The 24,656-nt window shown below is 37.5% G+C and overlaps 1 protein-coding gene across 1 annotated transcript in view; it reads right to left on the bottom strand.

Moving 5' to 3' along the window:
• Positions 1–442: 442 nt before the first annotated feature.
• The window catches only part of LOC108973427, a 56,732-nt gene continuing 32,518 nt past the window's right edge, over positions 443–24,656 (bottom strand). The window contains exons 4-14 of the mRNA XM_018940685.1: positions 14,653–14,763; positions 11,831–13,157; positions 6,269–6,359; positions 5,664–6,042; positions 4,959–5,559; positions 4,515–4,691; positions 4,063–4,255; positions 3,725–3,989; positions 3,447–3,624; positions 3,356–3,367; positions 443–3,254 (exon numbers count right to left, since the gene is read on the bottom strand). Coding sequence (XP_018796230.1) covers positions 2,084–3,254; positions 3,356–3,367; positions 3,447–3,624; positions 3,725–3,989; positions 4,063–4,255; positions 4,515–4,691; positions 4,959–5,559; positions 5,664–6,042; positions 6,269–6,359; positions 11,831–13,157; positions 14,653–14,763 — 4,505 coding nt within the window. The 3' untranslated portion in view covers positions 443–2,083. The remainder of the gene's footprint in view (positions 3,255–3,355; positions 3,368–3,446; positions 3,625–3,724; positions 3,990–4,062; positions 4,256–4,514; positions 4,692–4,958; positions 5,560–5,663; positions 6,043–6,268; positions 6,360–11,830; positions 13,158–14,652; positions 14,764–24,656) is intronic.

Raw genomic sequence — 24,656 nt, 5'->3', positions numbered from 1 at the left:
TGGTATTAGTTTATGGTTATTAATTTTCTCTTTATAAACCTCAATACTCATTAATTGAAAGTACTTTATTTTTCATGTTTGATATTGTTTGTTTGTTTGTAAMTAAGTTTCTGTTTTCATTATCTAGTAAGTTTGTACCGTCTTAGGTATTTCCAGTTACATCTTTGGCATTGCATTCTCAAAAGCTATATAACACGCCCCAAACGCTGCAAAATTAGCAACTGTTGTACTTCAATACGAGTTTTCACCTTAGTTAGCAACAATTACCATGCTTCGTACAATATATAGATCATTATATATATTTATCAGCTTATATTGTTTGCATATATATATATATCTATGTACTGTTCACATTTTTCTTATATATGTATGCATATTAAGGAATGTACTTGTATATGTCTATATGCATCGTATATGTATATACTTAATATTTTATATAATTGCTGGTTTTCTAAGTATTCAGACTACACTTTATATTTATACAACTACAAATTACATTACAATTACTAGGTTTATGTAGTAACAACGATTGTCTCTTAAAAATAAACGTTCAAGTCGAAATTTTCACAAAATTTGTTCTACTTCCTTAAAAACATTCAAAAACAACCATAAATCTTTAAACTCTGTGCAAGAATATTTTTCAAGCACTGAATATACAACTTATACGACTTTTGACTTCTCTTTACTAATACAAGCTATTAATCACAATAAAGGTCTTTATATAAAAATAGAAAATACAGCAATAAGCTCAAGAGAAGCAGTTGCTTCTATGCTTCTTACGGAAGAGTGAGAAACAAGGACCACTGATTACAGAGCTAACAAGCCCATTCTTCACCAAAGTGGTACTCCAGTTACTCTAGACTCATGCTCGCTCTTGAAAGACTTCAAAATCCTTAAAAATAACAGTTAGTTTCAGAATTCCTCCCAAACCAAAAAACAAAAAAAGCTAATTCTTACGAATATTTCAGAAAATATATAAAAAGTTAACCAAAAAATAATAATATATAGGTTCGACTACACACTTTCTAAGACACATAATTCATCCACGTCTCTCACTAGCAACACAGAGCAGATATTAAAGGCAAGACCAGCAACGAGTGATTGTTGACGATCACCAAAATAATCACCTCGAACCGAATAAAAGTTATTTTTCGAGCTCTGCTTATTCCCATAAATGAAATAAGCTCTGTGAACTCGTACACTTATAATTAACAGCTTCGTTTACGACGCCTCAGTTCACTTTCAATGACTGACAGTTAGTCTGGCTGTACGTTACGAGTGCTGATACAATATTTAAGTTGAGTTATGTCAGAGCTCAGACGATTGAACATTTGATTTCTAACCAGTTTTCTGATACTTTTCGGAAACTTTCTGAAAACTACTCGAGGAATATATTTGAAATATTTCACCTTCTTATTGAAATGTGTAGCGATTCCCTTCGTTCTGTACGTGTTTATATAAATATTTTCCCCTGGAACCTCTATTGGAGTGAACGAAAAGTACCACCTTATTCTCTGGAAGCACTCCATTATTGGAAAATTCCTTTAGAAATGGCCTGCGTTATTAAATAAACTTCTATAAGTCCAATATAAGATGTCTCGATCCATTAAGTGATTTATATATGGCACACTAAAAAAAGATTTGATACCGCTCCTCTTACAGGAACTTACTTGCATAGATATAAAGTTCCCATACAAACCACTACAATTGCCTATATCTTAACTAACAACTTTCGATCGAAAATATCATACTTAGTAAAGATCACATTCCTTATGGATTCTAACAGATTTGTACTGCATGGAACTTAAGTTTTCATCTACAACAACATACCTAAACCGTCAGTGAAAAGACAGCGATTATGGTTTAGGCGTTCGGAACTGAGGAATCTTACAAGTTAACAAGAAATCTAATTTCGACGTTAGAAAATAGTGAATATTGAAATAAAAAAGTGCTCAAAGCGCTATCCAAAGCATAAGCGTTTTAACTGCTTAACACTATCTGCTTATGGTCCGACTCGTATTCCATACGAGTCACACAACCAGTCTTACACAGACGTTCAACTGTGAACGCCTTAAACTGTGTCCTACCTGCTAAGTAAAGTCTCTACATTCAATGTCAGTTCATTGCGTCGAATTCCACTCTCCTCACCAGGAGTCGTATTGTTTGAGTTAACTGAAGCCGTGGTGGTTGCCGTCGAGGCATCGGTGGTGGGACTCTCTGTTACAGCGCCGACGCCGCCGCTCATATTATAACCGACGCCGTTTAAAGTGCGCGATGGCGCTGGCGAGGTAGGCGCTGACAGCAATGTAGCCGCTAATGTCGCACTTGTTGGCGGTGTTTGTGCCTCTACCGTGGAGGGTGGACTGCGATTCAGATTACTGTCCAAGCTACTGTGATGCTGTGAGGATGCAGGCGAAAGCGGTATTTCCTCGATTTTCTCTAGATCTTGCGTGATCGAAGTGGAATTCTGTTTGTGTGCACGTGTCAATGTGCCTTTCGGACTACGCGAGGTTTCATGTAGTATAGGTATTTCCAACATTGAGGACTTATTCATCAGCGTCAAAGCAAATGAACCCTGCAAAGAGCTTTGGTGATGCTGATGGTGATGATGATGTTCCGATTTGGATAGCGTATCATCGCGATCGAGACTGAATTGCCGACGCAATAGACGACTTGATCCGGGTTTCGAGTCGAATTTAACGCTACTGCTGTGTACGCTACCGCCGCCAGAGCCACTACCACCGCCGACGGCGCTACAAATACCACCACCGCTATACAAGTATTTACCATCGTAGAATTGTGTGAGATTACTCTCGCTGGGACTGAGACATTTGTAATGATTGTACGGGGAACTAAGATCCATCATCTCTTCGATTTTTTTATAGAGACGGGATGAAGAACCACCTGCCGAGCTCGGCAGACGATTGAAAGTGCCTGGCGTGAGTAAGTTGTCAGGTGAGAGTTCAGATATTTTGCGCGATTGTGGGCTGGTGTTAGGTGTCTTCGCGGGGAAATCCGGACATAAGGTGACATTCGGACTGATCGTGTTCGTAGAGGTGGAGTCCAACGAGTACGAGTTCGGCACATTGGACGAGCAAACATCCGCATTGGTGGGTGGCGTTATCTCTACTTTGACTTCGACAGATTCGCCAGCCAGCGAGGAGGATTGACTTGAGGATGGATTGGTGCTGTTACGTGATTTGTTCGCTTGTGCTTTGAGTGTGATCGAGTTGCGGATGAGTGACTCATCGAGACTGAAAACAATACAAAAGGTGTCAAAAAACAGAATTAGTAAATGTGCTATATGGAAAAGGGTTAACAATATATTTATTTGTATTTGGCTCACAACACTCACCCATGGGATTCACTGAGTAAGCATTTACAAATTTAGAAAGATATTTTAAATAAATGGTATTCTTCATAATATATAAGAAGGATAGCCTCACCCGATCGGCGGTGGCGCAGGTAACGGTTTATCAAAACCTTTTTTTCCCAACAGCCAAAAAGTGTTCATCATCCCCTTTCCCTTTATCTCAATTAATCCGCGCTGTTCTATCGTATAGCCGCCGCGTGCTTCCAAGCGATCACGTGTCTCCTGCGACATGTGTATGCGCCAAGAGGAACCTTCAGCGCAAAAAAAAATAATAATAATAATAATAATTATAATAATAAGCGTTATAACACATACTAGTATCACGTTGTAATTTAAAAGCAAAGTCCTTACCTGTGGATTCCATACGTGACGCTGTATTCACCGTATCGCCGAAGAGACAGTAACGTGGCATTGTTAACCCTACGACGCCTGCACAGCAGGGACCCGTATGCAAGCCTATGCGTAATTGCAACGGTACACCGGGTAAATGTTTCACATTGAACCGCCCACTTTGATGTAGTAGATCCAATGCCATTGTGGCTATTTGTTCCGCATGATCGGGTATTTTCACCGGCAAGCCACTAACAACCATGTAAGCATCACCAATGGTTTCCACCTACCGCAAGTCAAAGTCATGAAATACATCTCTACATATTTTTGCGAATATAAGTATTTTCATTTTCACCTACCTTGTATACATTGTAGGCGTTGATCGTGGCATCGAAAATGGTGTAGAGATCATTCAGCAAGTCCACAACCTGTACGGGACTACAGTGGGCCGCAATCGTTGTAAAACCAACGATGTCGCTAAAATAGATTGTAACATCGGAGAATTCTTCTGGTTCAACGGCCAAGCCCATTTTCAATTTTTCCGCCACCGAACTGCAGGTGAAAAGAGAAAAATTTATTTTATTGAATATCCAAGGCAAGGCAGCGAAAAAGAGGCGTGAATATAGCTGATAACTTATTGACTTGTGATTATTATTTTCCATTAGTTTAAGCCATTGGCTTTGATATCCTTTCAAAGTAGCATTCCTCAAAAATATTTTTCGAGTATTTACCATAACTTCAACAACAGCATTACCCAAACTAGATTTTTACTCTTTCTTCAGGAAGTTTTGCTTACTTTTGATTTTCTTACCTTGGCAACATGCGATTTAATAACTGTTCAGTTTTTTTCCTCTCAATGTCCAGCTGATCTGTGCGCTCACGTATCAGCTCCTCCAAATTGTTCGAATACTTTTCCAGCATTTGAAACATTGTGTCTACGAAGTTCACCTTGCGTCCGTGATTGAGCATTTTGAAGCGTTCATAAACGCTGATAAATTATTACAGCAAATGGCGCGAATTATGCATAGCACATCGTTAAGGGTGTCATCACCAGCCGGCAGGTAAAATAATGCGTCAGCGCGGCAATAAGGTGAAGGCGAAGCGCCAAGTAAATGAAAAGAAGAATGAAACATAGCATAAAATCAATATACTATATGCAGAATGTCCACAAAGTGTATTTATAGGCATGCCTCACCACTCATTACCAGCGAGTTATGAAAGCAGTAGATAAATAAAGTGTTTGCGTTGTACTTACGAATTAAAGTCGGGCCGCATTTCCGGCTGTTCAGCCCAGCACTGACGCATAATGTTGATGGCCTCTGGCGGTGCCGCTCCCTTCGATACAGATGGCCGTATCAGTGGCGGTGGCTTTTTAATCTTCGCTATTATTTCGTCTGGCGATAGCGACAACATACAGTAGGGCTCCCCGCGTACCACCACCTCCTGCATGATGATGCCGAAGGAATAGACGTCACCCATTTGTGTGCCCAGCACGCGACCATGGTGATGATGATGAGTTTTCATTGAACGTAGCAATTCCGGTGCTGTCCACAATAGTTCCTTAGCGGTGCGGGTGGGTGGCAGCAGATTCTGTGCCTCATAGAACGATGGCAGACCATAATCGGTTATTTTTAGTACCCAACGCGCGTCCACAACACAATTGCGCGACGTTAATGTGCCATGCACGCGCAGCGATGAGGCGTGTAAGTAGCGCATGCCGCGCACCAAATCCGTCAACAAACTGAGCCGAAAACTCCAATCCAATTTGATTTCGTCCATGATGAGCACATCCTGCAGCGAACCGCGCGAACAATAATCGAACACCATGGCTGTGCGATTCGGATCGGATAACCAACCTAGTAAGAGGCGGATGGTAGCACAAAAGATTACGTTACAAAAGAAAAGTTCTCAAAAAAAGTTTTAATTAAACATGAGACAGCAAAAAGTATTTATTACTCACCAATTAAGGGGTTAATGTTCTCGTGTCGCATGCCGTGCGCTATCACCAACAGGTCCATTGCCTTGGCCTTCAATTCAGTTGAGCCGTTCAAGGGTATCTCTTTCAGTTGCACCAAATCGCCATTGTAGCGTGCACGCATGTCTAGCAGCGCGGGATTATGTCGCGCTAAGCTATTTGTACCGGATGTACCTTTACCGCCATTCGCTGCTGCTGCGCCTCCAGCAGCGGTGGCTGTGCCGGCGCCCGGTATGATTAGGCCAAGATTTTTTAGCGAACCAATTGAGCCTTTGAGCAAATCGGGCTTGTCGACTTCGGGGCCACCGAACTCTTGTAGTTGTTGCAGCCAGCAGCAAAGCATAGCTTCGATGCCCTCATCGACCTAAATGGGAAAGAGAGAGAGAGCATACAAATTCACTCGCATTGAATACTTGACTCAATAACAGCATAGTAAAGGAAGTACTTTGACAACATAAATAATTTGAAAGGATACTTAAATGGCACATACGGTGTTTGTGAACAAATAGATTTCTGAAAGTTCTTGATTAAGACCGATTTGGCAAGTTACTCAACTTACCATCAACATGATGAATACAATTTTTACTTACCCTACGTGAGTCAACTGGAAAGACAAAGTCATCGGCGGAGAGTACAATTTTGTTGGGTCCTTTTGAGAGGCGCTTACGCAAAAAGTAATTCCTGCAAGTATAAAAATAATTGGATAATTATAACTTGATAATTTTTGCTCTCCTTTCATTAGTAATTACAACCGAAAATATTATGCTAACGTGATAGCCAACAAAATCTCCACTTTGAGCTTAAACTAAAATGTCTTAAAAATAACTGCCATCAACTTGAGGGTATGGCGCGAATGCGAGCGCTGAGCCATTGAATGTTGCATTCGAGAGTTTGCGTTTATGTATTAACCTGCCATTTGCAATGATGCTCGCGTGCTGGTGTGCGTTTGAGTGCTGTGTAACATTAACTTTCATGTTGTAAAATGCACAAAAAAAAAAAGAAAAAGAAGCAAACAGCAAGCTGTAGTTAAAGCTGCGGAATTATATTAATGAACTGTGCTAAAGTTTCACGCGCAGCCATAATATTTCAGTGTGGTAGACCCTCTTCAGTGAAGCCAAGTAGCAGATTAGTCATTAACTCGGCTGCTTGGCCTGCTTGCTCTCGCTGTGTGCGACGCCACAACGCCACAACGCCACCGCACCACTAACACGCATACGCGTAAATGTGTGTGTATAGTTTGGCGCTAAACTTTGCTTGTTTGCGAGCCACTTTTTTGATTTGCTTTGTCTCTTTTTTATACCTTATTAGGATACGTGCCACTTGACTCCGTGCCACTGGCTCGCCTCTCATTATGTACAAGTTTGTTATCGCTTAGTGGTCCTTTTATGGCTTTGTGTATCATTTAACGGTGTCTGCCGCATATTTATGATAGTGTCTGTAGCTGATCAAAATGTAAGTGAAGTTGTTTCATTGCCTCTTACACAATTAAATAGCAGCGGAATAGCTAAATAGCTGGTATACATGCCACTAGCGTTTGCTGCTTGATTTCGTAGTTTCGCTTAGTTCGGTGGATTGCGGTAGTAATTGATCCAAATAAACTGTTATTAGCGTGTTTAAAGAGCGTCGGCTAAACATTAAAATTAAGACGCTGGCAAATGAGCAGTGACCACTTAATAGCATCGTTTTATGGTTAGTTGTGGTTGTGTGTGTTGCTTAAAGTCCATATATACATATATCTATATATATATAAATGTGAGTAATCATAGAGACACTACTTGTCTTACTAGTTGACTTCAGGTACATTTCCAATTTGTAAAGAGCAAACTGAAGTTAATTGGCATACAGGTAGATAAGATAACAGATTGGTGAAAACGCATCGATTTCTAGATATTTGTCGCTCTGTGTGTTAGTTTATGTTAGGTTAATTTACATGACTGATACCTTAGCTAGGCGGGGGATCGCACATAGACTGTTATGTATAGTCTTTTGTGAAGTCATACGAAACATATCTGTAGTTGGATGTCAGCTAACCATCGATGAAACCGCCCTGAAGCTATCACAAATATGCTTAAATGTTTTATTCCTTTTTTCGTAATTTCCACCGGATGCCTAAAATTATGACATCCAATGTATTTTTGCCTTGATCTCACAAAAGCGTGCTATTATAATAGGAAGAAGTTTAGTTGGTTTTAGCTCATCTTTTTCCAAACAGCTAATACAACTGGTATCCGGTAAGATATTCAGCCTTTCTCTCCTATGCATCCCTGGAAGGTATCTAAGCAGAAAGCGTTAGTCAGAGCAAAACTTGGCGACATGGTAATCTAAGAACTTTGGAAAGAAATCAAAGTTTGTGGGGATTCCACGGTACTGAGGCTCACAATCATCTAAGTACCCAGATTCTGAGCCTGAACGGCTCTATCACCGCCAATTTCTTCACGAATATAGTCTTTTCCCTCGCCTTCTACCAAACAATCTATCTAGAAATCGATGCTCCAGCCAATATTTTATAGTATGTTTATCTATTTTTTTTTTTTTATATGGCCAAAGAACTGCGCGTACTTCAGAAAAAAAACACAGATATATTTGTCAAATAAATTGGAACTATGGAAAGAACTTTGGTGAATTTGATATTTTACATTTAGCCAAGCTGTTCAGTATTTCAAAGCGATATATGTATATTTACAGAAGATGTTTCTATTTTAGACAAGTTAGAAAAAGTTCATGTTAGAACTTCATTTTTTAGATGTGTTACACTAGTAAAGCAGTTCAATAACTGCCGTAGGTACAATAGATGTATTCCCATACGCTTTCCTGTATTTATATACCGTTAAACAATTAGTTGTAATATAAAAAAAAAATTATTTCATGTCATTTTTATTCCGCGTAATATTTAGGGAATTGCATTGAATTGCGCTGGAAAGCCGCAAACTTGAACTTTCCCCACTGAAATCGCACTAAATATTCATTTTTGTGGCGATTAAACAAAGTTTTACTGCCAATTTCAGTGCAGTGCGTATACTCGTGGCATTTTTACGCTAATAAAATCCGAAAGTTTGCACATTTCACTATACCCATGTGGGCGCAAGTGCGCGCGTGTGTCGCGTGCATGCGTGCACCACGCGTGGCGTATTTACAAATACTTACTGCAGATGTGCACATGTGCCAACACAGGCACATGCATCTACACCCATACATACAAAATGCTGAATGCGGTTATATATAGAGCTTAATTTAATTTGATTGGTACAATTTTTAAAGCTTCATGCGGCGCTCTCTGAAGGGTTGTGTGCGGATACATGTTTTGTTGCATATAAAATAATATGTGAGAAAACCGTAATGTGTCCATAATACCAATTTTACAACATTTTCGCGTCTACAATTAACTGTTAGTCAACAAAGAACATTTTTACTATTTTTTCTGTTTCGATGGATTGTTTTAGAGCATTATTTGTAGAGGCCCCGGAAGTGCTTAAAACCTTAGACACAAGTTTGTGGCATAAGTGAAAGTATTAGATTGGATATGCCCACTCTTTTTAATCCGTAAAAATAATTTTACGTACATATATGAGTCTTCTTTCGCATTGATCGAAATAATTTTGTACGAACTGTTTAATTTAAATTTTTATATGCTTGGCAGTCCTCTCTCCTGTAAGAGCTGTACGCTCAACAGGAAGCCGATATTGGGCTTTTACAAATCCTTCATACAAATTTCGAGCTCGTTTTTGAGCAACCAATTGCTTTCATCGGAACGATCTGGCACTCTTTGAACTCTATATGGCTTTAGCTTACTATCACTCTTTATCCTTTGTACAGTACTTTTAGAGGTACCTGCTTTAACAGCAACATCTCGTACTGAAGTGTTGGGATTCTGCTTAAAAACTTCCTTCACTCTTTTTGCCAAATTTSCTTCTGCACCTGCTTTTCTACCTGAACCTTTTTTTCGTATAGTGGGTACACCCTTTTTGTAATTCGAAACAACCCTTTTAATAGTACTTTCCGATGCTCCAGTTTTTTTTAGCTATAACTGAATATTTTAATTTTGGATTTTCCAGGTAAGTGGACAAAACCAATTCGCGCACTCTTTATTGATTGCTAGACATCTTAATAGTTTGCAGTGTTGACACCAAATGTTATACATTTTGTTAATCGTCAGATTATAGAGAAAAAACAAGTCCCCATTGAGACTAATGCCATAAACAGTTACGCCATAATCTTAAGAAATAAAAGGGTAAATTTTTTACGGGACAGTCCTTAATAATAAAATAAAAAAAAAGGAGTAAGCAGTCATAGAAAGGACGTTTCACACTCCTATTTCAGCTGGAACCACATCAGAAAGCAAAATTTTTTTTTTTTTCATTTATAAAATGCACCTTTGGAGGCTGAACCAAACCAAAAGTTCGCTTATGTGGCTGAGATGTGTAGAGTAGTAAAGAACTAAGTCAACTCTCGAACTTTGATGACTGTGCATGTCTGAGCTGAAATACGCTTATTAATATGATACAATTAATTGGTAATGCCTTGGTGACTTTTATGACCTTCAATTCCAGCTGGTTGCTATAGCAAATAGTATTTATGCCCACAGCGTTTGCTTAGCGCTTTCATCCATTCACTATGGTGACCGAATGCTCGTTAGAGTAATTACTCAGCTTCGCACTGTTAATATTTTATTTATGTATTTGCCACAACCGTAATGGCTTAGTGGCCGTAATTGGGTTTTATTCACTAATTCTTTAATTTGGTTAAATGCCAGCGAATTCGAGCGAAGCAGTCGGATTAGGTTTGTGCTAGACCACAATAAATACGTCATAATCAATTACTTGTAGACGTAAGTTGTTAAAGACAAAAGCTTCTCAATGGAACATATTGTCTACAGTTTGACACTAACTAATGATAACAAATATATACTATGCATGGCGGAAAAAGGAAAACTGGATAACTGAGAGCCTTCGTAGGAGTTTTCACATAGTCTTCAGCCAAAAGTTTGTTGTTATTTATTTCTACTTTGAAGATGGAAGATCTGAGGTTATCTGATCAGGATATTGGACGCTTGTGTACCTCAGAAAATCTGCCCAGAAAATATTCATGACATATTCCTTTACATCGCTTGTGTTTGCAAGCAGTATATGGTGTGTCCGGAAAGTAATAGGACTAATATCCTTCCGCCGAGACTGTACTACGGAATGTTCCTACCTAACGAACGATCGGCTAGTCAGTTGTCTCCGAGTAGTTGTAGAGTCAGGACAAACATTTTTGCGCGACGTGCTACTGTGAGTGGCGCAAACCGAATTGCAGCGTTTGTTAGAGCATAGGTACACGATTAAACTCAAGTCGAAAGTCAGCGACAGAGACGTTTGATGTGATCAAGCAGGCTTACTCAGATGTTGCTTTAGCAAAAAGTGGTATGTTTTGGTGACACAATTACTTATTGGAGGGCCGGGAAGAGGTAGCTGATGGAGATCGGAAGAATGGGCAAGTCTAAAGTGAAAACGATGCTGATTGTCTTTTTTGACATCAAAGACATCGTTCACTATGAATTTGTTCCTTCTGGACAAACCGTCAACGCCAAGTTTTATGTGGAAATCCTCAAGAGACTTAAACGAAGAGTCAATCGCGTCCGAAAAGACATCGCAGCCGATTTTGAGTTGCAACACGATAACCTACCTAACCAAGGCCGGCATCAAAAGGCTTCCGCAGCCGCCCTACAGCTCAGATGTGGTCCCCCGGACTTTGTTGTGTTTCCTTGCCTGAAAAGGTCGATGAAAGGAATCCAAGCAGCATGCCACCCCAGACATCAAGGCTATTCCATAGAACCTCTTCTGTGACGTCTCAATGCTTGGAAAAAACTCATTGCAAGGTACTGTGTGCTACCACTCAACGCTTGGTGAACCGATGACAGTTATTATAAGACAAAGCATTTTACACACAAAATCTTTAAAAAATCTAATGCTTTTTGTATTAAAATTATTTTTTTCAGTTTCCAAAGTGGGTATGTGGTACCTCAATACAAGTGTAACCAATCAGTAGAACATATGTATGCGACTAATTGGTTTCACTTTGCACCTACTAAAAAAACCAAACACATTTCGCTAATTTCAACTAAATGGGCATATAAAATTACTGACGAATGCTTTAAGCACGAATATGCCACTTACCTCAATGCTATGCCGGCAGTCACGCTTGCGGCCACAATAATCAAAAGCAATCCAATGCAAATGGCCACAATTGTCCAGCAGATGGCGCCGCATTGCCAAAGCTGTGCCGTGCTCACCAGCAGCCATTCGTCGTAGCCCGGCTGTACAGAATGTGTAATATAAGTGTTGGAATTGATTTCATGCTGCTCCAGAATCAACAGTGGACGCCATTTGATTGAGTCAATTGATGCTGTTGACTCCGCATCCGCCATTGCATTGGTGTCACTATTGACACCACCATTGAAGTCAACTATAGCCGCATTTGTGGTAACGCTACTATTGTTGTTATTATTGTGGTTATTATTGTTGGCAGTCGCATTTTCGTGCACCACATCCAATACAATGAAATCATACTTGGGCAATTGCGCGCTGATAACGCCAGCTGGCGTGTCATTGTCATCCCTACCACCAGCGATGCCGGCACTACCGTTTTGATTTTTATTTCGCTTTGCGGTCGACATATGCGCTTGGTTTATTTTGCTGGGATTTGGTTGTGTTGTATGCGCCGCTAGCTGTTGTCGCACATTTGTAATTATAAAATCGTAAAAATGAAAAAAGTCTATGAAATTCCGCAAATTAGCAATGCGCGCTTGCTCGGCGCGGGTATGTCCGGTGACCGGATGTATGTGGCATAGTTGTTTCAGCAATGTGCGCAGCTGTTGCAACAATTTGCCGTTACGTGTGGCATTATTGTCGTTGTGATTTTGTTGTAAAAACTGCACGCAATGTCCCGTTACATTTTCGATATTCGGACAGATCTCGACAAAATTCAGCCCACTCAGCTGTGGACACTCATCGAATGCCGCCAAAGTGTCACGCGTCGGCTGCACAGTTGTTGTGCTCGTTGTGGTGGCAGTGTGCTCATTATGCCCTACGTTTGTCTCAGCAGCCATGGCCTCTTCGTGCTCCTGCAACGCACGCGTGACCGAGCTGTCCAAGTGCATTGGCCAATTGAGTATGCTCGCTTCGCCAACCCGCTTGCCGTCGGTTGTCATCGCCTTCCAACGTCGCATTTGTCGGAAATTCTGCACCAATCCAATGCCGTTGTCTTCGAAGGCGACCTTCAAGAAGTAACGGTACTTATCGCTCAGTACTGTTAGTAGCAGCAAATTGGACATTAGTTCGGCGCTGCCGTTAATGCGCGCCAAATTCTTGTAGAAATTATTTTCCGCATTAAAGGACGTGGCCACCACATCGATGAGCAGCACTTTGGTGTGTCGCAGGCCCACCAACTGTGTCAGTAGATGTAATGTGCTGGCATCGTTCATGTCCGCCGTGATGATAATGGCTGTCATTTGACGCATGCAGTTTTGGAGAGAGAGAGAGAGAGAGAGAGAGAGAGAGAGAGGAAGGTGTGATATGAGCTTTTATATAAGTCAATAAATTGAAATTATAGCCTTAAAGAAGTCATGCGATGTATATCAAATAGAGATTTGTGTTAGAACTTAAGTTGTTATAAATGTGTATATTTTAAGTTGATTTTATTCCTTACTCTAATAACAAATATTTTCCATAAAATTTCAGCTTTTAAAATTTTCGCTAAGTTATGTTTTTCAACTGTAATAAATTATTTAAGTGGGGAGTAGTATACATTTTAAATATTCTCCGAAAACAGTGAATTATAAGAAATACCAAAATGGTCCTCATCGAGTTTAAAAACAGATCGCCGACAATGCATGACACTTTTTCTATAAAGCCTTTAGCCCGAGAGTGGATCGGGTCTCAAAACAAGCTTTCTCTGAAAGAGTTACCCTACGACATGGTTGCCGCAATCGATTAATAGAGACTATTTTCACTCTTCCAGCCTGTGTTTATGAAGTCAATATAGAATATATGCCGGAATCTAAATAGATACTCTTTCGAAGAATAAAACCATTTTTTTTTTGTGCGAAATATAAAGAAGCTCGTCTCGGAACATTTTTCGCTTGAAATCATCACAGATGATAAGAATCAGTGCAGTCGTCGTAAGATATAAATGCCACATATAATTTTACTTGACTTGTAAATTTGACAGAAAGCGAGCGACTAGTGAAACCAGCGAAAACATAGTGGTTATAAAAACAGGCAGCGCTAATAAATCGATGCATATATTTATGTAGACATCACATATAACGGAGTTTTCAATAAGGATGCTACAAAAGTAGACCGGGACAGCAAGCAACGCCATATTTATTCTTGCTCTTCTGTAAGGATTGCCATTTCATCATGAAAATAACCTAGTCAATTGGCGGCCTCTTGTAGTGCTGTTTAACTTTGCTAAACTATTTCCTGTAGGGCTACATCAAGTCCATGGTCTATGCCAACAAGTCAGTGACGATTGATGAATTTCGTACGAATATCGAACGTTACATTGCAGCAGTATCGCCGATTAATACTTGAAACCCGTTGAAAATAGGGTTCAGCGTGTGGACTTCTGCAAGCGTGCCCATGCTGGCCATGCAGATGTAATCGAGTTTTATACATAATGGCATCGAATGTATTTTCACAAAGCAGAATTTTGTTGATAACCCAAATCAAAAAACTTTTGTAGCGGTCTTATTGAAAAACCCGTTGCATATGTCGTTTTCGGTAGAAGCCACATTAGGGTAAAGACCACAATATTTATAGATTGAACGCTAGCAACTTTCTTTTATGCACATGATTCCCTGAACTACTTATGGATATACTTATTTTTAATATTATATTTATGAGTACTTTAAATAATTGAAAATTAATTCACATACAAGTATGCCCAGCTTTTCTATAATTATATGCCAAATGTGTCAATGACTCGCAGCACTTACCTCTACCAATTTTATCCTGTGCATGCAGATCACGTATGTCGTCGCCGATTTCAATTTTATACGGCACATGCAGGTTTGCCGCTATGGCGAGTGGCATACCCCAATTTTCATCTGCAATAAGCAATAGTAAATAAATGACGTTACAAAGTCAAATGGCCACATATATATTTGTACCCATGCAAGTGTGTGAGTGAAGCACATCAAATTAATATTATTATAGATTGCAGTGAGGCCGCAGAGCGGAGGTAGCGGCATTCACGGAAAATGAAATTAAACGATACACATGGGATGTCACATAAAGGCTTTGTTCAATTGTCGCAATGGAACAACAAAATTTAATTTGAATCAAATTGATGTTGTAATGGAGCCACATTCCCTAAAGTGAAATTATGTGATTTAAATAGAATGTATTTATTTTTTATATATACATGTGTGGATACATGAGTAGCAGGTGTAACTATGAACTATAACTATTTGACAAATATACTATTGTAGTTAAGCTGCAATTTACGATGGTTACAGAAAAGCTAACTATTTAAAAACTGGACTAATACATATGGTAATACCTTATAGTAATTGACTTTACGGCAGACAGCAAAAAAAAAAATAAAAAAAAAAAAATTCGTAATAGACTGCGCAATCTAAATTCCTTTTAATTATTTGAGAATTGAATATTGATTAAAATGCAGAATATTTCTTTCGTAAATAAATTTTTGAAAATAAACATAAAGATTGAAAATGAGTTATTAGGGCAATTCTTTCATAAAATACATTACGAATTGCATGCTTGCCTGCAAACCATGCTTCATCTAAAAATGGCTATCCAAACGCACCTTGCAAAACGAACTTGAAAAATCCACAAAAACAAAAGAAATCCTTAGGCCGGAATAATTCACAAAAGAAGGCCTATTGAGGCTAGGTCAAGGACAAATTACCTTTCACAGCTTCATATGAATAACAATTACTAAATAACACTACTTTCATGAAAGTAATATACGGCCAAAATCGTTGGCTGAGAACTATGCCAATGTGCACCCCTGCCATATATGCACACACTGCATGTTGGAAGAAGCCTGCGGGCATAGCAAAATTCTTCATTAAGTTAGCTATGTGCCTTAGCTAACTTCTCACTAAACTTTACACCCTTGCAAAAACGCATAATTGCTTGCAGTTGTGCTTGTATATAAGTACAGATTCAGCAGCGATATCATAACATATGGACATATATAATTCTCTGCTACAAGGAAGTCTCGTGGAGACCAATTATGTGGCCAAGTAGGAAATATATGCTTGTAATGCATGTGGGTCCACAAGCTTTTGGATTGTGGTTTTATTACAAGTATTTTGCCACGACGGTGTTTTTGGCAACTGAATTCCCTATTGGGTTACCTGAACTTTGTGGGTGTGTGCTCAAGCATTTGGATATACAGTACTTCAGCTTGCTTTTGAAAATACTTTCACTGCTACATTTTCATGCATGCAAACATCTACATAAACATGTATGTGCATAGGCAGCATCTGCGCCTGTGCTTTTTGGCTGCTTATACGCCCTGTAGGCGCACACATATCAAGCACATATACTCGCACCCCGCCGATGCGCCAATTTAACAATTTGCTAAAGTGCAAACCTAACCAAATTACAGCTTAATTTTCATTTTCTTGATTAGCAAGCGGAGTGAAAATATTTATGCTCATGCATTTTCCAGGCGTTTGGCGGTGCAGCGGTTGAAGACGATGTCGAAAATATTAGTAAAAGAGGTAAAGTTGTAAGGAGGCAAGGGATTTGAGCACTTGAACCGCACATTTATAAATACAGTAAATGAAAATTCTTGGCATTTTAGAAACAGAAACTATTTTTCAGTGCTTTTGCACCAACTGCGCATAACGCAGACAATTGGCTTGCACTGTGCAACATAATTTCTGTTTGAAATTTGATATGCAGAGTACCTTGGAACATATTTAATACATAAAAAATTGATTTGGAGTAATTGTAGTAAGAAATATAAGAAAAAATTTATACAGAATTTTAATTAAATTCAATTGCCAATTTCAGTATGTTGAAATATCTGTCTAAAAATCTATGAGTTGTTAATAGTTTCTTACGATTACTCTTAAAAGATGCAATTGCTACTATATTGAATGGCGTGAAGCTGCCTTCTGGTTCTCTGTTGTTACTTCTGCGAGATGTATACTAGTGAGAATCTGTTCGAACAGCAGAATTAACCTGCAACATGTTGGATAGTGTTTTGGTTTATTTTTTTTTTCCAAGCATTAATTATCAAAATTTCGTATAATCCTTTGTGGTAGAAGAAACAAGGCTTATTGCTTTCACATGTGAGCAAAAGAACAGCTAAATTTGTCTCGTTTATTAGTTAATGACTTTCAAGCGATTAAACTCTGTATTTCCAATAAACGAGGCACACGCTTATGCATGAATTAATTTTTGCAGCAGTTTTCAGAAATTTTATTGTGGTTTTGCTAATTGCTACATCAGAAGCAGTTCTCATTATTTGCATAAAGATTAAAAGGATATTTTAAGGATTTCAGTTCATATTTTGTATTTTCTCCTTCTGCTTCAATATAGGCTTTTGCACATTCCAAAAGTATGGTGTTTTAGCCCGTTGGCCGCCAGCATGCCGGAGCAAGCCTTTTGAATGGCCTCTACATCTGCATAACGCTTTCCTTTAATCGACAATTGCATTTTTCCGAAAATGAAGAAATCGCACGGCGCCATATCAGGTGAATACGGGGAGTGGTTTATGGTTAAAACGTGATTTTTGGTCAAATAATCGGTCACAATCGTCGATCGATGAGAGTAATTTTTGTTCGTCTGTTAATTTGTGCGGAACAAATCGTGCACACACCTTTCGTAAGCCCAAATGTTCGGTCAAAATGCGATAAATCGATGCGTTTGAGATGTTCAATTCCATTTACATAAACTGATGATTTCCAATGATGATTTCGGCTGATTTTTGATGAATTCATGCACAGTTTCGATGGAATTTCCGGAGATCACGGATTTTGAATGGCCCACATGTTGATCATCGTGTATCTTAACACGACCACTTTGAAAACGCTGAAACCACTCGCACAATCGGTTACGGGATAGACAATTATCGCCATAGACTTGTTTTATCAATTGAAATGTTCCGGTAAAAGTTTTACCAATTTTAAAACAAAATTTAATGTTGGCTCTTTGTTCGAAGCTCACTTTCGCACCGATAACACAAACATACTGAGACTTAAAACGCAATAACTTCACTTAAAATCAACGAAATGTCATGAAATTCTCACTATCGATAAAGATAGCTGATGCTAACACACCAGTCGACATATAGATGGCACCACCAGGGGTCACTAGATTCAAAAAGTCCTGTTTACTTTGGAATTCACCTTGTAGTTCTTGTTGTATAATAATTCAAAATTTCAGTTTTGGCTGAAGTTCCATCGAAAGCAGCTACAATGGAATGTTGGTTACGGCATTTGGCGGTATATTTACTTAGAATTACTGAAATTGCTTGTTGTTGTTTGTATTTAGTTCCATGAAAAATTTGTATTTGCATTCGCAACTATTTGTGCGGTAGTTTCAGGTTAGGTTCTCTCTGTAATCATCTTGATTTTTTGGAAAACCAATGTTACATTTCTTTTATAACACACTGGAAAATTTTGATGCAGTGAAAATTTGAATTATATTTGTTAAAATGCTCACAAAATTTAAAAAAAATAGGACAGACAGTTGTGGTTGTTGTTAGTTATACGTTTAGTTTTTTATGAAAGCAATTATAGCAAAACCAATTTCAAATTTTAACCAAAGTTTAAGATATATCAGGTTTTCTTTTGTAGATAAAGCTCTTTTTTGGAACCTTATTATACTATTAAATACAGTCTTAAGTTACTTCTTTACCTGCTAAAAGTGTGAAGGCACTTGCCTCAATTAGCATGGGATTAATACAGCAAGACTGTGTATTTGCAATCTAAACACATATATACATAATCCTAATAGCAACCAGATAGCAGCGTTATTATGGTGGCATCGGTTTTGTGGTCGAACTATGAGATTTTAATTAAGTTTATTTGCTAACCGAACCAGCTGCATATGTGTGCGTATACATAAGATATATGAACTGGCATTGCATAATAAACCAATAAATCAGGGTATTAGCACACAAATAAGCTTAGGAGTATATTCATATTAGGGAGTTTCTTATTTCACAAGTTTACTGCTTTTTAATAAACACCGCATAAAGCCATAGTTTTAGCGCTTAGAAAATTATTCAACGGAAAAATAGCTCTTTGTTTTCAATTCAAACGGTGCCTAAATATACTTTTCCGATATATTTACAAAGTTTCTTTTTTTTTTTTTGGAACTTTTACAATTTAATTTAGATCACCAAAGCCAATAAAGCTACAACTTTGACAGAGTAGTTCTCTAACATAAAAGGTTTTGCTTAACAAAAGAGGTCTGCAAGATGTGTTTATACAAACATTTCTTTTAAAGTTAAACGCAATTAAGATTATGTATCAAATGCATTGAATTCATATAGTACACCTTGTCGTATGAGCAACACTTTCAAAAATGCTGAGGTCATTTGATGTATAACTTTAACTGCTTATACTTTCTAAAAGAAGGTGTTTATGAAAAAAATCATGAATAATTTTTTGAAATGTGGAAAATTTTTCATTAAAATATGATTTATTCAAAGGTGTACATTTAGTTCCTTAATGCAAAAGACCAAAAAAATGCCATGTTAAACACATGGGAAAAGAAAAATTGGTTAGACACAGTTCAAAGTCAAAATAAAGGGCTTGTTTATCTATGTTGCTTATATTTTACTGAAATTTTATTTGCAAAAATACAATAAAATGAGAAAATAACGAACACCCTAACTTATATAAATTAGAGCGGGTCGATTTTTGCATTAACACGAGAAATATTCAACGGAAGTCCGTAGAAATTTTAAAAAATATGAGTAACCGGTTGTATGGGAGATATGTAATATAGTTGTCCAATCTGGCCGACTCACACAAATTATCAATAAAATATCAAAGTGCATCTACGAATCAAATTTCATTCGGATATCACAAAAACTAACGAACAAATTTTTATCGTCCCTAGAAACTTCGCCTTCAAAATCACTAGCTCGAAACCGGTTTTAGACCCATAGCCTCTCAGGCAAAGTTGTTCATAATGATCCGTAGAATATTTTCCGCATATTTTGGCTCGCTGTAAATCGACCAGCTCTAATATACATATACAATATATCTGCTCATAATACACATTCAATGATTTTGCCCTTAATTATGTCCATTTCGCTGTAACTGCCGTAAACTTCAACATAATAAGTAGTCATAGAAACTCATGAGAGTTTATGCTCGTGTGGCTTTAAAAGGCTACTAATTAATCGAAATCAGTGGGTGGGTGTAAACTAATCGGATTCTGTGTGCAAACATTCTCCAAGGATCGCTAATTAAAGTTAAATAAATGAGAGCTATCTGAAACTTAAATGACGGAAGTAATGAGATACGCAGATGTAAAGGTGGATATATTTGCTAAACTTCTGCATATTTGCTTGATTGGATTTCTTAAAGATAAGTTTCAGAGCTTACGATTATATTTGACTTCGAGTTCGAATGCTCACATAATTTACATCTGTTCTGAATAATTAGAAACTATTATTTCAGCTTACAGTATATGGAAATTCCAAAGTGTCTTTGAAAAGAAATTTGATATGACATTTCTGGTTTTTAATTAATTTTTCTCTTTCTCAGATTTCAAAAAATTACCGCTGGAAACCGTTGACTTGACTGAAGATTATTTGGAAGCAAAAGCTGGCCCCATTATTTAAAAAAATGTTAGCGTAAAGTTGGAAAATCGCAATAATCGGTGAATCTTCCTTGAAGAAAAATGCTTATTTAAAATGATATGATTTTCTTAGTCTGATTATATTGTTTCAAGGAGAACTTCCCTAGCAAAATCTCAAACGAAGAGCAAACTGTTCTCAATTTATCATCTTTGAAAGTAAAATATGCCAGTTTTTTTTTTTAATATGGCGTAAATGTTGAGTTTAACCCATGTCTTCAATATATATACACAGTTTTTAGCTATATCTTACCTTTTTATTTTATTATATGTGCGATTCAAACATTGCAAATTTGTAAACAAAGTGTATATATTTTTAACGTTTGCCATGCCAAATATGTACGTTTTACTTTAATTGCAAATACTTTGTTGAAGAAATACAAACACGCAGGCATTTGAGTGTGTGGGCATCACTTTGGTAAACCATTCACTAAGTTCACTGAACCTTACAAACAAGAAAAAGCAACCGAAAAATAAAATCGCTTTTATGCACGGTGTGTTTGTCGTCACCATTATGGCAACAACAACGCGCTGAACATGAACAATAACAATCGCCGCCGAAATACAAAAGTATGGCCCTCATATACTTCAGTACACAAAAGCAGCAAAAGTGCAGAAGAACAATAAACTAAAGTGTGCGTAATATTTACTGCAACTAGACGAGCATATATGTAGTATATTTCGCATATGTGTCTGCAGCTGGGTGTGGGTATAAAAGGACAAAGGAAATTTGCCAGTAACAAGCGCTACGAAAATGCCGAAATCAGTAAATATTCTCAATAGACCAATATGCGTGCGTGTTTATCAGCTGCGACGCTGGCAGTGATTAAATAAAATACATGTCAGCAAGCAAAGCTTAAGTGTGAGCTTGTGAATATGCCTGCTGTTTGGTGTTATATTTAATTCCCGCTGCGCTAATGAGCAAACAATCAAAGTCATTACCAGCCAATACTGCTGGCCAAGGCATTAAATGTGTATGCTCACTACTATTTAGGCTATTTTTAACCATTAAGTGAGTGAACGCACCACAATTCAGAGTATAGTTTTTAATCTTTCCAAATAAATATAATTTTTTGTTGTTTTTTTTTTCAGTTTAAAAGGCTTATGATGTTACGTATCCGCCTCGGCACAATATTCAATACGTTATCTATGTACTTAGGTAGCTTTTATAAGTGTGTATGAAAACGTAAAAATCAGTAAGCTAATTTAACTTTCTTCGTGATATATTTTCGTTAAAGCCGCGATTTTTTTTTTTTTTTTTTTTTTTTTTTTTTTTTTTTTTTTTTTTTTTTTTTTTGTTTTTGATATTCATATATTTTTATCCATTTTGGAAAATATTTCTCTGTTCTTAGGTAATGTCTGATGAATTTCAGAAAAAACCCTACATAAAAAATCAAGTTGAAGCTCAATAAACTTTCCATATCAAGTGAAACAGAAATTGACGAATCAAAAAAATTGAAAAAAGAATAAATTATTTCCTTATGTGTTGGCCTGCAGTAGGACCAAGGCAGAAAAGTCGACCAATAAAGTCAGTAGAGTAGAATCAAAGTAATGATATAGGGCGAAAATACTTTCAGAAGTGAAAAAATATTATATATACATTTATATATAATTGCTAAGAAGAAAACTTCTTCTGATACTGAACACTGTATTTGAAAATAGTATTGAAATTTGATAACTTATCTTAAATATAATACTTAAGCTCTCTCTAAGAATCTTAAGCTGTAACGGAAAATGTTGCGTGAATCTCGTCAAATAATTCAGCAAATTTGTAAGATGAAGGCACTTCACTTAAGTTGCTTTCACATTGTTGTTCGCGGTAAATCATTTATTTCACTTCCGTAGCACACAAAGCGATTGTTTCCGATGATTTATGAGAAATCGAGACACGACGGACGCGTCATGGCTGCCTTATGTTAAGAAAGCAAACAGTAACAAAAGCAGACACTATTGTTGACAAGTGTTTGTGTGATGTGTGCAGAATATAGAACTAAGAGAAAAGAGATAATACATATAGTACACATGCAGTTCATGCGAGGAAAATCGAAGAAGCATGTCTGAAAATGTGGCATATATAAATATTTACATAAATATGTATATGCGCTGACACGCAGTATACATAACAACAACATGACACATAATGGAAGCGAAGTCGATACATCAAACAGGAAAATAAATGTGTTTTTGTTTTGTCTTTGTGGCGGCTTGCTAATAAAAATGGCGACGTGTGGATGTTATTCAAGTTTTCGCGACCACCAGCTGGTTGTCTCAGCCTTAGCGTTCGCCACACATTTATCCATTTAGTGTACGTTTATTTAGCGCCAATCAGTGAGTCTGAATTCTACCTGAAACTTTTGCAGCTAATCGGAAACTACGAAAAAGAACTTCTGAGATCTTCAGTAACACACAGGCCGTACCAAAGTTGAGTTTTTGTGCAGCAAGTTGAGTAAATATTGGGTAGTCGAAAAAGTCTTTTCGCATTTCTAATAAATTTCAAAGCGATTGATAGCACTGTAGATATACGATTTATACGAAATAATTTTTTGAACACCAATATATCATCGAGCAACTTCAGAGCTTCGGACTTCGGAGCGCATATGCAGCATTCCCTTATTTAATTAAAGCCTTAAAGCATCGCCAAGCATGTACTCGTAAAGCTGCTTTGACGGCATTCGGAGTGTGTGTGGGACGGCAGTGTAAACTGAATATCTGTTAATAACAGATTTTAACATGAACAATTTATTATGAATGATATTTAATAACACAATTGGATTAATTTACAAAACTATTGAAATATGTATGCAATTAAGTGATGCACAATTATTACTAGATAACACCAACGTAGTTATTACACAGACACTACCCAACTACGTGAATAAAGGGTGACTTTGCTGAGTTATAATATTTTAACATGGAATTATTTTATGGAAAAGGAATGAAACTACCAAATCTGTGCGGCAGCTGATGTCTTTGTCATTCAGAGAGAGTAACGTTTTTTGAATGCAAGTAAGCCGGGATAATCTTTGAAAGAATATACGAACTTCCACTGTGGCAATATTGCTTACTTACGAGCTTCAGACAGCGAAATGGAAAATCGCTGCGAGTTATTTTACCGCACTTTTCGCTCACTTCTCTCCAAGCTCGCAGCACTGAATGCATCGATAATTATTACATGAGGATTCATAAGTCACGACAATAAATATCGATATTTTTCAGTGGTTACAACGTTGTCAGTTTCGTAGTGGTAATTTGCCGAAATATGCTTAGCATAAATGCCAAGCACACGTGGTAACTTTGACAACTTATTTGACAAATATTCATTCCTCAAGGAAATTATCTACCACTGAAAAAGCACCCGACATATAGCTAGTTGGATGCACACATGAAGGATAATGGTACATACCATGCACACATACATATTTAGGTGTTTTGTGTTTAAAGCTACGGCTAACGCTTAAACGTTTAATTAGTGTGCTTGAAAATAATTTAATTACTATCTGGTTGTCATTAGTAATTTCTGTTTGTGTGAATCAAGCAATTGTCGCATATTTATTTCCGTTGATGCCACAAAATCATAAATTGTTCAAACAATCAGTGTTGGCATGAATGCCCATAAACAAAAGTAGTACAATAAATGTAATCCCATTCACTCGTAAATGCATTCATTCACTTGCTTATCTCGCCACTTATGGCACATTTATTTACTCAGCTCAATTGTTTGGTTATATGAGAAATTTTAATTAATTGCCATTCTATTTTTGCTCTCAACTGCTCACCGGAAACCGCAGAAGTGCGCAGATGAAAACACACATGTGAGCGGTTTTTATGAGCATAAATTGCAATTTCGTTTTTCATTGAATTTGTTGATTGCCTACGCGCTGTCGAAATTAATACAAAAAAAATGTGGGACGAGCCACAATATATTATATTATATTTAAACGTTTAATACAACATGGCAACACCATGTCAGCAAGTCAGCTGCGCCTGGCTTACAAGAAACGCTGAAACGAATACAACACAAAACGAAACAAGGAATACATAGGTAACCGCTAGGCTTGAAGACGCCCGCGGTTATTACTATATAGGACTACACATCATACGATCAACTCTCTTCTTCTGCTGACAGCCATCGCGTGCACATCGA

Source organism: Bactrocera latifrons, unplaced genomic scaffold (assembly GCF_001853355.1).
Source record: "Bactrocera latifrons isolate USDA-ARS-PBARC rearing strain unplaced genomic scaffold, ASM185335v1 scaffold_48, whole genome shotgun sequence".
Taxonomy (NCBI): Eukaryota; Metazoa; Arthropoda; class Insecta; order Diptera; family Tephritidae; genus Bactrocera; species Bactrocera latifrons.
The sequence above is the reverse complement of the archived record's forward strand: the minus strand, read 5'-3'. Positions and strand labels throughout refer to the sequence as shown.